Source organism: Xiphophorus maculatus, chromosome 9 (assembly GCF_002775205.1).
Source record: "Xiphophorus maculatus strain JP 163 A chromosome 9, X_maculatus-5.0-male, whole genome shotgun sequence".
Taxonomy (NCBI): domain Eukaryota; kingdom Metazoa; phylum Chordata; class Actinopteri; order Cyprinodontiformes; family Poeciliidae; genus Xiphophorus; species Xiphophorus maculatus.
This window is the reverse complement of record NC_036451.1, coordinates 18,263,066-18,278,265: the sequence shown is the minus strand read 5'-3', so window position 1 is coordinate 18,278,265 and position 15,200 is coordinate 18,263,066. Positions and strand designations below refer to the sequence as shown.

Genomic DNA, 15,200 nt, shown 5'->3' with positions numbered 1-15,200 from the left:
ATGATGAGGATTGTGAATGTGGCTAAAGTAAAATTACGCCTGAAAAACTAAGCTCCGGGGTAAACATAACAAAACGGATGTTGTTGACGTTTCTTTCGGAGTAGTATCCGGTTAGGAAGACGGCTAGTTTCTGTGCGGAATCCTTGTACTCGGTGCATTTACTCACTTTATATTCCAAACGACACGGACCAGCTTCACAGTTTAACAACGTGGACGCTTATTTTCAATATGTTTAGTATTCCAGATAAAGCTGTTGTCATTACTACGGTTCTTTATTAGCATAGCTAGCTAATTGAGCTCTGACAAGCACTCGGCTGCTGACGAAAGACGAAATACTGTCAAGCGGAGGAAATAATTAACTAGTTTCTTTAAATGCTAACTCGCTGACAATGGGAACCTGTACTAATAGGACTCCCTGGTTTTATTTGGTATGTTTTTTTAATTATTTGATTAATGTTATTTGGTATAAGTGAAGCTTAACGGTTATAAAGATACTAAAAACAAGGCGGTGCGCTTTTATGTTTTTATCGTTGGCCTAAATTACTAAGAGATTAGATTATTTCTTTACACACTAAACCATGGTTGTCAATGTCATATTTGGCTTCATTTAACTGAGTGGGTTTGCTTGAATGAGGTGTATGAAAGTCGGTATCTTACTTGTCGCATGGGTTCAAGTGACAACTTGGAAAGGTAAACAGGACCTGAAACTGCTTGCACTGCTCCCCCTCTCTTCTTCATTTCTTTATAGAAACAACATTTGCACTTAGTTGTTGGTAGCTAAAATTTACGAAGACATGAGGGCACTTAAATGTGCTTGAAAGGTGCCATGGTGTCCATTTGGATGAGAACAGTGGTAATGACTAAATATTTAACATAAACTGCAGCTGAGTGTACATTGCTGCGATCATCTCAACACATCACAACATGCCGCCTGTTTTGTGCCTGTTGATGCTCTTCGGGGCATTATGGTCTTATGGAGAGGCTATGTCGCGGGAAGAGAAACAAAAGTTTAGGTAAGCTACAGGAACACTGATTGTTGTATGACAAAAAAAAAACAAAAACTGTTTAATCCTGCAGAATTTCGCTAATTTTTGTGGTTTTATCAAAGGAACCAAGTGGTAGAGATGTTTGACCATGCATATCAGAATTATATGGTAAGTTTTGGTCCTACTTTATTACCACCTTTCAAAACAGTAAAGTATGAAGTTTGTGTCATGGAGTTCAAGGAATGTTTGTGTTTATTCTAGGACCATGCATACCCAGCAGACGAGCTGATGCCTCTGACTTGCAGAGGGAGAGTACGTGGCCTTGAACCCAGTCGAGGAGATGTGGATGATGCGCTTGGAAAGTAGGTAGCATTCTGCCTCGCTACCCCTTGGCCTTCATTGTTTTAATGGAAACAGTGATGCCGATATGATCCCCCCGGGCCTAGCTTGTTTGCTCGCAAGCTGCAAATTTGGATTGAATCTCTATACACTTGGCATGCTTTTTTTTTATAACACATTCATGGCATAGTTTAACTGATTAAAAAAAGCATTGGAACTTATTTGGAAAAGTACAGTCGGAAAAATTATTTAATATAAAAAGAACGATAATGGGAGAGTGAAATGCAGTACTAATGTTGTGATATTGTGAAGTTTGAGGTTTCCTAAATGCAACAAAGAAGAGTTTAATTTGCATTTGAATGTTTGGTTAAACATTAGATGACAAGGAAGTCTTTGTGAAGCGCAGAAAATGAAGACAGGTTCTGCCACTTCACATGAGATTCAGATCTGAAACTAAGATTATAATGTCTCTTTTATGTGTTTTATTTCAGGCAAAGCTTGTATAAGTGTTATCTTTGTGTTTTGGCTAGATTGCAATGATAAGTTTGACATCGAGATGAGCTATTACTTTGTTGTTTTATTTTATCGTGGAAAAAATAGCGCAAAATGATTTAGTCATGCTTTGATAATAATGATAAAGTCTTCAGTGTTGATGCTTGCAAAACCCTGAAACTAACAGCATGACGGGAATTCTTGTTTTTTTAAGCAATTTTCACTCTGTTCATTCCTTGAGATCATCGTTAAAGGTTGGGTTTACTTTTCAAAATACAATTTAATTTCAACTGTCTTGTGAAGCTTGGCAGCTTATTATTTTGTTCTTGGGTTTGTATGCACATTTTCTCTTGTCCTGCTGGCTACTTGTATGCTTTGTTTAAAAAAAAAAAAAAACATACGTAAAAATAAATAAATCAATTAAAATAGTTGGCAGTTCAGTTGCTCTACTAGATGTGACTATTGTAGAGAAGCGTCATTTTTAATAAAAAAGAGTTAATTTTTAATTTTCAGATTTATGGCAACAAGGCGATGAATTTCAAATAACTTTTTTAATTGTCATTGCAATACATACTATAAAATGCAGTTATAAAATAAAGTCTAAACTCTTTATTTGCCATTTGAACAAAAGCACTCATTAACTTTCTTTTTTCAAATGTGTGTTGCTTTATCTGCCAGGTTTTCTTTGACGCTAATAGACACCTTGGATACTTTGGTGGTGAGTATTGTTTCTTATGTTGTTAATATTTGGTGACCTCACATGATAAAAATTTAGCAAATTAATTGGAAAACTGTTTGAGTATTGCAGGATTTTTTGCATAAGAATACCTACTGTGAAATTTAAACAAAAAAACGTATTGGAACGGAGTAATCGAGCAGTAATTCTATGCAAAAAAAAATTAAAATAAAATAATCCCCCAAATTTTTTATATTTATCCAAATATGACATTTAGATAAATATAAAAAGTGGGCAAAACCCAGTGTGAATACGTTTTATCCTAAAAGTATAGTTAAAAGGAAATAATATTCAAAACAAACCATTTCTTAATAATCGTGGAATTTTATATGTAACAAAATCGATCAAAGCAATCATAAATTACAAATTCAGCAGAATTTACATCCTCCTAGTTTCTCAGAATTTTTTAAACTGAACCTTATACTGTCTTTAGGTCTGTAACTAAGGGTGATTTTGGGTTATTTCTGCAGCTCCTGAATAAGACGACGGAGTTTGAAGCCGCCGTGAGGAGAGTCTTGTCTGATGTGCGGCTGGACAATGACATTGTGGTGTCGGTCTTTGAAACCAACATTCGAGTCCTTGGGTGAGATTCCATTGGTCTGCTTATGTAAATTAAACGAAAAATTCTCTTGCGTTATTTATTTTAAATTATTGCAGAACTGAATATTTAAAGCAGTGGATGTCAAATACAATACCGAAGAGGCAGCAGCTTCTGATTTTTAACTGTGGTCCCACAGGGGTCTTCTTGGTGGTCATTCTATGGCTATGATGCTGAAGGACGGAGGACAGCACATGCAGTGGTACCAAGACGAGCTCCTGCATATGGCCAAAGACTTGGGACTGCGACTACTGCCAGCCTTTAACACCAGCAGCGGCCTGCCTTATCCCAGGGTGAGATTCACTGTCATTCAATTTCATGAGGGGAGAATTTTGCAGTTTTCATTACAGCGTGATAATGGCTTAAAAAAAATATATCTTTTTGTGATTTTTAGATAGCGGCTCCATAAAGCAGAAATGATAATCTGTGTTGGAAGTAGTTGGTAATTCATTCCAAAAGTAACATTTTGAAATGTTACTTTATCTACATTTGCATGGAGATCTGTCTCTGTTCAAAACTTATTTGCATTTTCCACTTTGCTTCACAGACCACAGCTGTTGGAACTCTCATGGTTGACTTGCTTCTGTGTGGAGTCTTGAAAACCTTTTTTTAATTATTGTTATTATTATTTTTTTTTATTACAAGATAAACTTGAAACATGGCGTCAGGGGTCCAGAGACAAGAACCGGTACAGAAACGGACACCTGCACGGCGTGCGCGGGCACCATCATACTGGAGTTTGCTGCCTTAAGCCGCTTCACTGGGGACCCTGTGTTTGAGGTACAAATTAATATTCATGAAAATGTTATGCATGATATCCAACCCATAAAATCCCCACAAACCCACTTATAAGTAGACACTAATTTGAGTAAGAAACTGGTCTAATTAATAGAACACACTAAATTACCTTATGTAATGTTGTTTTTTGATGGTAATGGATACACAAGTTTATGACCTGTGGAATAGATATTTGCACAGGCAGCACTGAAAAGCTGCACCCTTTATATAACGCAGCTTCTATAATATGTTCGCAGGAGATTATGAAATAAGACGGAAATAAGCTATCTGTTGAAACTTAATACAGTTTTACCCAGACTTTACTTATTTTCACCCTAATCACACCGAATAATTAGGAAATATGCCTTCGTAAATCTGAAATCTGAAAATTGGCAGCTGCTGAACAAAATGACCTTTATTATGTAGCAATGCATATTAACGTAAGTTCTAGATTTGGTTGCATAAGATACATTTTCTAAAGTTTTAGGTTTTACTTGCACTCAAACTCTCAAAGAATGAACAAAAATATTGCAGCTTACATAATTCAGAGGAAAGTAAAAAAAAAAAAGAACAGTAACTTGTATGAAACAAATTAATGAAAGCACACAAGCGCCCGGTCAGAAATAATTAAAAAAAAACTCTTGGAACTCCTGACTGCCTTGGGTGCAGTTGTTTGCTTAAATGCAGATGTATTTTTCACAGCAAATATTTGACTTTACGTAGAGCAGTTGGAAAAACAAGTTGGAAAAACAAATACTGCAGGTGTTACTAATAACACTCAAGCAGTACCTTGTCTTCTGTCTGTTTTGAACCGCTACCAAAATGTCTGATAGTTTTGACTTGTTACAAGCAGAGCACACGACTTATAGCTGCTGTTTCAAAGCAATGGATTTAATTTAGGAGTGCAGTTGAATACAAATATTTGAAGAACTAAGAAGTTACACTGTTCTGTCTTTAGTCAGAAAAAATGAAAACCTTCCATCAGTTATTTATTTACTTAACAGTTATGTACTACCTTGTGATGGTTGGTTACATAAAATCTAAACAAAATACTTTTAAAGTTTGTGATTGTAACTAGAGCTGAAACTATTAATCAGATAAATTGTGATGAATCAATTGTTGAAATGTTTGTCAACTAATTTAGCAGTCTATTACACTGGAATACACAGAGTAAAAAAAAGGCATTTACTGAATGAACAACATAGTCAGAGTAATAAAAAAACCAAAACTGTACAACTGCACAATGTAGGAAGTATTCTTTCATCTGCAGATGAATTTCTTTGCTCCAAATTATCAAGCTTACACCGAAGGAATACTACGTTATTGCATTTTTTAAATAACATGTCCCTTTTCTTATTAAAGAAAGGAATTGAATTATTCATTTGCATCTTTTATTGTATTTCTACTATTGTATGATAGTCAAAAAGAAATATCTGCTGAATGTGCCAATTTTTTAATCTGATTAATCGTTGGAATAATTGACAGAATAATAAATTACTAAAATAATCATTAGTTGCACCCTAATTGTAACATAAATAGTGAAAAAGTTCAAGGTATACATACTTTTGCTAGGCAGACTATTTTGTTGTTTTGGCTGTTGACTGATTAATTTCCTTGGTGCGGCAGTAAACTGCTGAACAAGCACAGAGTCAGTCGGTAATTCATTCACAGCAGAGAGCTACTTTAGATTTTGGATTTATAGTAACTTATTCTTCACGTTCTGACAGGACCATGCTCGGAGGGCACTGGACTTTCTGTGGGAGAAGAGGCAGAGAAACAGCAACCTGGTGGGAACGACCATCAACATCCACTCAGGAGAGTGGGTCAGAAGAGGTGAGATGATACAGAGTGTGGGGATGGGACTGAGTTGCAGAGTAGTCATAGAGGAAAGGTTTATCTTTCTGGTAAATTAAAAAGCAGATTAAAGATTTGAGTTGCTTTGAGAAAGTTAAAGGTCGGATGAGCACAAACAGACAATCTTCCTTCATGATTTTTGTATCTTGCATTGAAAATCCCTTTGAAAGCTGCCTTTTTCTTGCCGCTTGCAGACAGCGGAGTTGGAGCTGGAATAGACTCGTACTATGAATACCTGCTAAAGGCCTACATCCTCCTGGGAGATGACCTGTTTCTGCAGCGTTTTAATATCGTGAGGGCACACACATGCACACACACCGTTGAGTAAATCGATTCCTCCTCTAGCCTCAGAACATTTGTCATAAGAGCATCCCACACATACTGACGCAATGCTATGCTTTTAAGCTTCTCTCTCAGGTCCTAACTAATTTTCCTCGCCATGCTTTTAAGATCCCAGACATAATACGTATATCGATCTGTTTAGTATAATGAGTGATGTGAAGGTTCATGAACACATCAATTTATCCAATATTAGAACAGTTTTAGTGGTCTGATGTGAGAGTTTTCCCTCTTCTGTATTATTTTTCAGTAACCTGATTGGAACATTTGATTCAAAGTATACTGTAGACCAGGGGTGGGCAACTCCAGGCCTCGAGGGCCGGTCTCCTGCAACTTTTAGATGCATCTCTACTTCAACACACCTGAGTCAAATAATGAGGTCATTAGCAGGACTCTGGAGAACTTGACTGCATTTAGGAGGTGATTCAACTATTGAATTCAAGTGTGTTGGACCAGGGAGACATCTAAGAGGTGCAGGACACCGGCCCTCGAGGACCAGGATTGCCCACCCCTGCTGTAGACAGACTTTTGTCATGCCCAGTCAAACAATATTGGTTTTCCAGCATTAAGCTCTTAGTGAATAATACATTTCTTATTGATTAGTTCTTACTTAGCATGAAATATTTAATGAAGCTGGGAAGGCTTAACGTCACAATTTTAAGGGCGTTAAAATTAGTCTGTGAATGTTCATCTTCATACTCCATGCATCTAAAAGTGTCCTCTTCTATATTCCATTTCTCCTTCACACCTCCCCTGTAGCACTATGCATCCATTATGAAGTATATCAGCCAGCCTCCTCTGCTGCTGGACGTCCACATCCACAAACCCCTGCTTCCTGCTCGCACCTGGATGGACTCTCTGCTGGCCTTCTTCCCTGGACTTCAGGTCCGATTAGAACCCGTACTGCTGAATAGATCAGGTTGTCTATTAGGTCTTTTGGCGTTTCATTGACATGATATACGTTGCGTGTGTTTCAGGTGTTGAAGGGAGATATCCGTCCTGCGATCGAGACTCATGAGATGTTGTACCAAGTTACCAAAAAACACAACTTCCTCCCAGAGGTAATCTGCTTCACTCCGTCAGGCGCTGTGTGCTGGTTTCGAATTCTTCCACAAATGAAAGAATCAAATTATCACTTGTGGCCTGCGCAGGCTGACCTATTCAGGAAAGCAGCTCTTATTGCACGAGTCCATTTAGAAAGGCAGAAACCCAACTCTAAAATAAACCTCTGCTGATTATCTGCTGGATTTGTGAGCAGGCAAGGAACAGTGTCTTGCAGACACTAACCTTCAGTCACATTTCATCATATAATACCCATAAACCTCTGTGTATTTCTTTTAGGATGTACAAAATTGTGAAGGGGAAAGAAACGATTCATTGTCCTCACAACATTTTTAAAAAGACAAATGTGAAAATAATCAGTTTGTAAAAGAGTCCTCACAGTATGATGCTATGACTGCCATGTTTCTCTGAGCATATTCCTCTATATGCTAAATTGATGTAAATAAACCCCTCTTAATGAAATGTTGGGATATCTATTTTAATGTTTATCATGAAGTTGTATATATGATTCAATAAATGGACACTAAACAGATGGAATTGCAAACAGGAAACTCATTACTACCATCACTGCAGGTCAGAGATAACCATGTGGGGAAGTTTAAATCAATCAATCAATCAAATTTTATTTGTATAGCACATTTCAGCAGCAAGACATTTCAAAGTGCTTTACATCATTACAAACACAGAATCACAATGCAATATAGAATCAATCATTAAGTCAAGTTACATCAATAAATTTGTAATTGATTACATTTCAAATGCAATTTTAAACAGGTGGGTTTTCAGTTGAGATTTAAAAGAAGTCAGTGTTTCAGCTGTTTTACAGTTTTCTGGAAGTTTGTTCCAAATTTGTGGTGCATAGATGCTGAAAGCTGCTTCTCCTCGTTTGGTTCTGGTTCTGGGGATGCAGAGCAGACCAGAACCAGAAGACCTGAGAGGTCTGGAAGGTTGATACAATAAAAGCAGATCTTTAATGTATTGTGGTACTAAGCCGTTCAGTGATTTATAAACTAACAACAGTATTTTAAAGTCTATTCTTTGAGCTACAGGGAGCCAGTGGAGGGACTTTAAACTGGTGTTATGTGTTCTATCTTCCTGGTTTTAGTGAGAACGCGAGCAGCAGCATTCTGGATCAGCTGGTTAGGTTAAAACAAGGTTAGGTTATGAAGCAATATCCCAAGCTTTCAATATCTAACAGAGATCTGTTTAATTCATCAAGCTAAAATGCAAAGAATACGACTGAACTGCAGGTCTATTGAGACGTGACCATCCAACTTTGAGTGTATGTTGCAGTTTCATCTACTGGTCTCATTCTCTTTAATGTGCTGACCGCTGCGCCCTCCTCTGTCCGTCCTCAGGCCTTCACTACTGACTTCAGGGTGCACTGGGCTCAGCATCCCTTGAGGCCTGAATTCGCCGAGAGCACCTACTTCCTTTACAAGGTGGTTTACCAAACGACTGCCTTAATGCTGTGTTTTCGCTTCCCTTGCACTAGAGGGAAATATCTATTACCGTGCATCACTTTTGTGATTTTCTCCACCTCAAGCAGCAAAGAAATAATTTTTCCTAAGACTGCTCAACTGGTGCAGCTTCCACACATGATATACTGACTTTTTCCAACTTGTTTCTTCCCATTTCCACCAGGCCACAGGAGACCCTTACTACCTGGAGGCAGGACGCACCATCCTGGACAACCTCAACCGCTTTGCTCGGGTTCCTTGCGGTTTCGCTGCTATGAAGGATGTGCGCACTGGGAGCCACGAAGACCGGTAAGTCCAAACAGATTAACTTTTTTTTTGCAATGACAATAAACTGAATAGAAGTGGTTACAATATTTAGATATAACTTTTATATGTATGACTATACTTATCAAGGGGTATTTATGATATCCAATTGTGGTTATTGTGCTGCAAGCAAATTGTAGTTCTAGGAACTAAATCCTGCTTTATGCTTCACATCCCGTTCGTTTCTTTTCAGAATGGACTCGTTTTTCCTTGCCGAGATGTTTAAATACCTCTTCCTGCTGTTTGCTGAGGCAGAAGACATTCCCTTTGATGTGGAAGACTATGTCTTCACAACTGAGGCTCACTTACTGCCTCTGTCTCTCTCTACAGCCCCTAACACCTCATCCATTCCCTCAAACAAAACGGTAACCTAAAGGATATGTAAAATCACAGAAACTTTGACGGAAGCATTGTGGCACTACCAGTAATGGCAAAACCTTTGTCGACATTTCAGTCTGATGAGGAGCTGGACGACTCCAACTTTGACTGGACGTGTCCCAACACCCGGCTCTTGTTTCCCGACCCCGCCTTTCCTCGCAGCCTGAGAGAACCGATTCGAAGTGCCGTCGACAAGAGCTGTCCCCGTCCTGCCCCGTACAGGTATGCAAACGTACAGGTTGAACCGGCTCCTGGCCCTGCGCATATTGGGTTACTGCATCAGCTGCATCGCTCTTTTTCTGCTCCGGTTATAATAGCATTAATGTTTCCCATAAAAGCCTGTCACAATAAGCAATAAATAAATTAATCGCAAATTAAAAATGAAAATTGGACAGCAGTCGTTTAAAAGATGTCCCACTTTGATACTGTTGAAAAGCCGGCATTTTCAGATACACTACTAATATTGGGCATCCAGTACGATGTGGTTAGTTTGCGCTATCTGCCACCTTTTCCTGTTTTTTCCCTTCTAAGCTGAATGATGGTTTTTTGAAATACAATTTTGATTACAGAGACTATATAATCCACTTTCATTATTATCGCTTTGGTTGTTTTCTTTGTTTGTTTTTGGATATTTAAAAGATCTTGTAGTTCCAGTGTAAAATGTTCTTTAGAAATGAATGCTTTGTTCTTATCTTTAAGTGGGTATGCTTGCATTAATAAGCCATTATTATATTAGTTGAAAATATAATAATAAACAATACAATCGTTTATTGCAACAATTTCTGGGACAATTTATTGTCCAGCAGTGCTTGTTGTTGTGTCAGGCCTCGTAATATACAAGTAAATATGCATTTTATTAATTATCCTTTACTCCCTTTTAGGGAACCTGGAATGAGCCGTCCTCCCCTGAGAGCTCAGGACTTTATGGCGAACAACCCTGAACATCTGGAGCTGCTTCGACGGATGGGAGTCAGTCTCATCCACCTGAAAGACGGCAGGGTGCAGCTGGTCCAGCATGCTACACAGGTTAACACTGCAGCATGAAGACACAGCAGATAGCTGATTCCCATTAAAACTAGCATACAGTTTATCCGTTTATTCCTGGCATATAGAATTGTATCACACCTCTGTTATTTTTGGCGTCTTCCCGGCTTAATCCTTTAACAACGGCTGTCTCCTCTCCCACTCGGTCGCACCTATACTTAGGCTGTGAGCGCAGTAGCAGCAGAGGACGGGGTGCGTTTCATGCAGGAGATGATGGAGCTGTCGAGCCAGCAGCAGAAGGAGCAGCTGCCTCCCAGAGCCATCCAGATCGTCTCCCATCCGTTCTTTGGTAGAGTGGTGCTGACTGCGGGTCCGGCGCAGTTTGGCACCGACCTCTCCAAAAGTACCACAGGGGTAAGTTTTTCTGTCTGCCAAAGGTGTAAATAAATGTTTCCCTGTTTTTAGTTTTATTTTTGTATTATTTTCTATTAGTTGAAAGAAAAATAAAAACAACATTCTGAGCAGTAATTAAGCCAAAACTGTAGTTGTAGTAGTTTGATGAAAAATAATTCTTACATAGTCTACCCCTTCACACAGAAGTCAATGTACTGTACCATAAGCAACTAAGCATCAACCAATTCATATATTTTAAGCAACAAAATGTTTATTTTTTTATTTAAAAAATGAGATGAACTATTTGTTTAACTGTATCTAATATATTTCTATCACTGAATAAAAAGGCTTAATTCTTTTTGCAGAACATGGCAATTTTTTAAATGCAATATATCAATTATTTGTCAGAATAGTCTATAAAATAATCAATTACTTTTATATGTATTTATATATTTATATATAGAGAGAGAAAGAAAAGGAGGGACAGATAGATAACTAGATAGATATGTTTTTTTTTTACTTTAAGGTAAGGATCAACACAAATTAGTGCATTAACTTTAAAATGAAAGGAAAATGATACAAGTACAAGAAAATACAATGCTACGACAATATAATGCACACCACACTTCAATTATTACTCCATATCATAAAATTCTCATACATGACATGAAGTTTGTGGTTTTGCTTTTGCAAAATATGTAACACTTAGAGATATATTTGTACTTTCTTTGACATTGCATGCTTTATCTTGGCTCTTTTTGTGTTTCGCGCAGGTACGAGGCTTCGTTACTGTGGCCGAACCGTACAGCGGCTGCAGCGAGATCACCAACGCCGAGTACGTCCAGGGCCACATCGCCTTGCTGCAGCGCGGTCAGTGCATGTTTGCAGAGAAGGCCCGGAACATCCAGAGGGCCGGCGCCATCGGAGGCATAGTCATCGGTCAGTGCGGACAGCAAGCTGCCCGAGACAGATGCTAACTACTCTGTGACTAGATTAGTGAGCAATAACTGGATTAGCTTTGAAGACATCCAGTCTGGTAGGCCGCTGCACCCGACATGATGGCTTAGCGTTTAAACAGAGCTTTGTGGGAACAACAGGGCTTTATTAAACTTCCTGGTATATTTATGACATTTTCAATAAGGGTTATATATTTCCTTTTTAATAAAAGAGTGCTATAGTAAGTGCAGTAAAATAAAAAAAGCATATAGTTTGGTAAAGCTGTGCCTCACTAACTTGTGTTTTTGTTTTAGATGACAACGAGGGCAGCAGCAGCGACACAGCTCCTCTGTTCCAGATGGCCGGAGACGGCCGCAGCACGGACGACATCACGCTGCCCCTCCTCTTCCTGTTTCATAAGGAGGGGAACATCCTGCTGGAGGCACTGAAGGAGTACAGAGAGGTGGAGGTGTTGCTGAGCGACAAAGCCAGAGACAGAGGTGTGACATTATTCCTTTTCTTGAGCCCCAAACTTCACATATCGCTCATTACAAGTCTGATCACACCACTGTGCTCCACTCTCCCCATCAGCCGAGCCTCATTATGTGTTTAGCTGTGTAAAACAAAACATGGGGTGTAAATGGTTTAGGAATTTATTCAAAGGCACCCACCACCTGCGGTTATAATGAGACATGGTGGAGCAGATTCATCACCTCATATCCAAGTCTTTTTCTGATTATTTTTTTCCTCTGTCTTGTAACCTTACCTTTTTTTTCCTTCTACTTGTTTTCCGTTCCTTACTTGCTGCCTTCACTCCTATTGATGAGCAGCAGCCATATTCAAAGGTAAACCTCTTCCTGGGAGCCTGATTGAGGGCAGTAAGTAATCTCTTCTTTTCCCACTTTCTTTGTCTGTTCCTCTTCTCTTCAAGTTAAACTGGAAAGTTTGCATCCATATATCCATATAAACTCACGTCTCAGTTTCAGGTGTTTATAATTAATATGAAACTGGCTGAACAAACCCAGATCAGTCATGATCATAACCTGAAAACAGGAGTATTCATCCATATATCTGTCCATCATTCATTTCTTTTACCTATGCATCCATTCTTCCTCCCTTCGTTCCTCCCTTCGTCAACAAAAGGGTTGCCTGGATATTTGAGTGTAATAAAAATGTGAAATGAAATCTGTGTAGGATTTGGAAACCAGCGTTAGTGATTCCTGTGTGTATCCGTCTGCGCCCTGACCATAGTCTAAAGCTGTAGTTGTTGCTGTCGTACTGAGTGTTATTTCTTTAAAAGTGAAAACTGCTTCTTAAACTCAGTTACAATCAGCTGTATTTTCAGAATCAGGACAAACACTCCTGCCAGCTTTAGTTAAAAATTCACAGTGCTTTTTCCACCCACCCCCCCATTTCTCAGCTGGCTCTCAGTTTGGCTACACAGCTATGTGAGGAAGGCTATATCCTGCAGGAAACATGACTCACGATCAGCACCATGCTGTTCGAGTTGACAGCCTCTTTATAAAAACTGTTCTATTTTTGACCTGGAATGGAAGCGTGTGTGCATTACTGGCAGAAAAAGAAAAATTAGATGTTAGTTGTACTCGTTTTTATGGAAAACGCCTCATCTCACATCCATGCTTCCTCCCTAGGTGTGGGTGTGCAAGAAGAGGAGGAGGACTGTCAAACCGAAGCAACGACTCCCACTTCATTTGAACCTGTTAGCCAGTCGCAAATGAACACAGAGGAGTTGGATCAATCGGCTCCTGAGGAAGTTTCTCCTGCTCAGGAGGAGGTAAGTCCTGCAGTGGAAGTCATAAAAGAAGAGGAGGAAAAAGCCGTAGATCCACAGGCGGAAACGGCTCAGCCTAAAGAGGAGAGAGACTCTGAGAAGATGGAAGAGCCTCGAGGCGACACGGACTCCAGCAGCCAGTCAGTGGATGAGCTGCTGGCTGATTGGCGGGAAGACTTGGAGGCTTTCAAGCAGATGGAGAAGGATGAGCTCTGACAGTCGTTAGACACATATTTGCTCTTTAACTGTGGGCTTACCGCAGTGTAGGGAGAGGAGATGGGACATTCACACAGAGGGAGCTGTCAAACCTTAAAAGGTCTTAAAAGGTTTATTTTACCCTCTGCGAAAGGTTTTACCTGCAAAGGCAGCGCCCCTTGCTGTAACTGTGGGAGTCATTTGGTAGATAATGAGTTAAGAGCCCATGGATCTTACCTCACTTTCTGAAACAGTTTCTGTCTGTGCATTCTTTTTGTTTTTTAATGACTCGGACCAGATCGTTTGAAACTATATGTAACTACTGTATTTTCCAATCTGTTTCTTCCTACTCTTGTTTTTCCTGTCTATGCATTTCTGACCATTTTTACTCAGTTGAACTTCGTTCTCAGTCGTAAATCCGTTGACCAACTGATTCTATTTGAAAGCTCAGATTACATGTGATTTAACATTTAATGTTTTGATTTTGGGGCTGATCACAGACTTTCATTAGAATAAAAAAAAAAACTAATTATTATGGGGGAAGATTGGTAAGATAAATATATTTTTATGGTTGTATGTCTGACAAAAGATCACAAAACCTATCATTTCTGGAGCATATATACACTATATATATATATATATATATATATATATCTCGACATGTATATATATACATGTATATTTTGTATATTTATATATACAAGATATATAAATATTTACTTGCCCAGATAGACTGACTGAAAGAATACAGTGCTTTTTGCCCAGTCACTGACCTCCAAACAGAAACAACATTTTCTGGACCACATTGGAGCAAAACACGCTCTCTGCGTTAAAGCGCAACCACTGGCCGCCACTGGAGGGCGCTGGAAGAACTGATTCTTATTCTGGACTCTGGAAGAAGCAGAGATCAGCGAGTTGAAAGGATGAGATTCAATAAAGATTGAAAACTAAGTTGTCTTAATCTTTTGAGCTCATTGTGTTTTTCAGTGAAACCTTTTACTCAGTTTGCTGCTTGAGATTGTTTGGAAAATTCCTTTCAAATGTGAATAATTACACATTAGGGAGAGGGCATGGCTGAAACCAAGTAGGTGGAAAAAGCTGTCATAAATCTGAGAAATAATAGCGAGCACATCTTGACATCAAAATAATGGGAATGTTTGAGTCAAGGCTGAAGGCTTTCAAATCTCTTCTTTCCGACATACGTTTCTATAAACAGTGGGTGGACGCCCACATCAAATCACTTGACTCAACATGACACACATGTAATTGGAAAATTCTCAGTATGCACCATAGCATTATGGTGTTATGAAAGACTGCTGAGAAAGAAAAATTAATGCTAAATAAAAAAAATATGTTGCTGTAATCTTACCTTTCTGTGAATTTCTACAGATTTACATCGAAATACTGTTGAAATAAACAGAAATATTAAGTGAGTTCATATCTTGCAGATTATTAACAAGAGTATGAATTGAACTGTCACGTTGATAGACGCTAACCAGACTTTTCTGTCAAAAACTGTCAAAAGTTGTTTGCAAACACCGGCTGATCAGCTTGA

The 15,200-nt window shown here is 38.8% G+C and overlaps 1 protein-coding gene across 2 annotated transcripts; it reads left to right on the top strand.

The window, feature by feature from the left end:
* Window positions 1–79: 79 nt before the first annotated feature.
* Window positions 80–14,606, top strand: edem3 (ER degradation enhancing alpha-mannosidase like protein 3). 2 transcript variants are annotated; one of them, XM_014471068.2, is made up of 21 exons: window positions 80–1,013; window positions 1,109–1,154; window positions 1,248–1,348; window positions 2,496–2,535; window positions 3,024–3,136; window positions 3,291–3,444; window positions 3,797–3,931; window positions 5,656–5,761; window positions 5,977–6,074; window positions 6,881–7,006; window positions 7,099–7,182; window positions 8,542–8,625; window positions 8,828–8,952; window positions 9,161–9,332; window positions 9,422–9,567; window positions 10,227–10,371; window positions 10,552–10,743; window positions 11,496–11,661; window positions 11,973–12,158; window positions 12,489–12,536; window positions 13,311–14,606. In XM_014471068.2, the coding sequence occupies exons 1-21, from the start codon at window positions 925–927 to the stop codon at window positions 13,664–13,666; spliced, it is 2,712 nt and encodes a 903-aa protein (XP_014326554.1). In that variant the 5' UTR covers window positions 80–924; the 3' UTR covers window positions 13,667–14,606. The 2 variants fall into 2 exon arrangements, with proteins under 2 accessions (XP_014326554.1, XP_023195760.1); XM_023339992.1 differs by lacking the exon at window positions 12,489–12,536.
* Window positions 14,607–15,200: the final 594 nt, after the last annotated feature.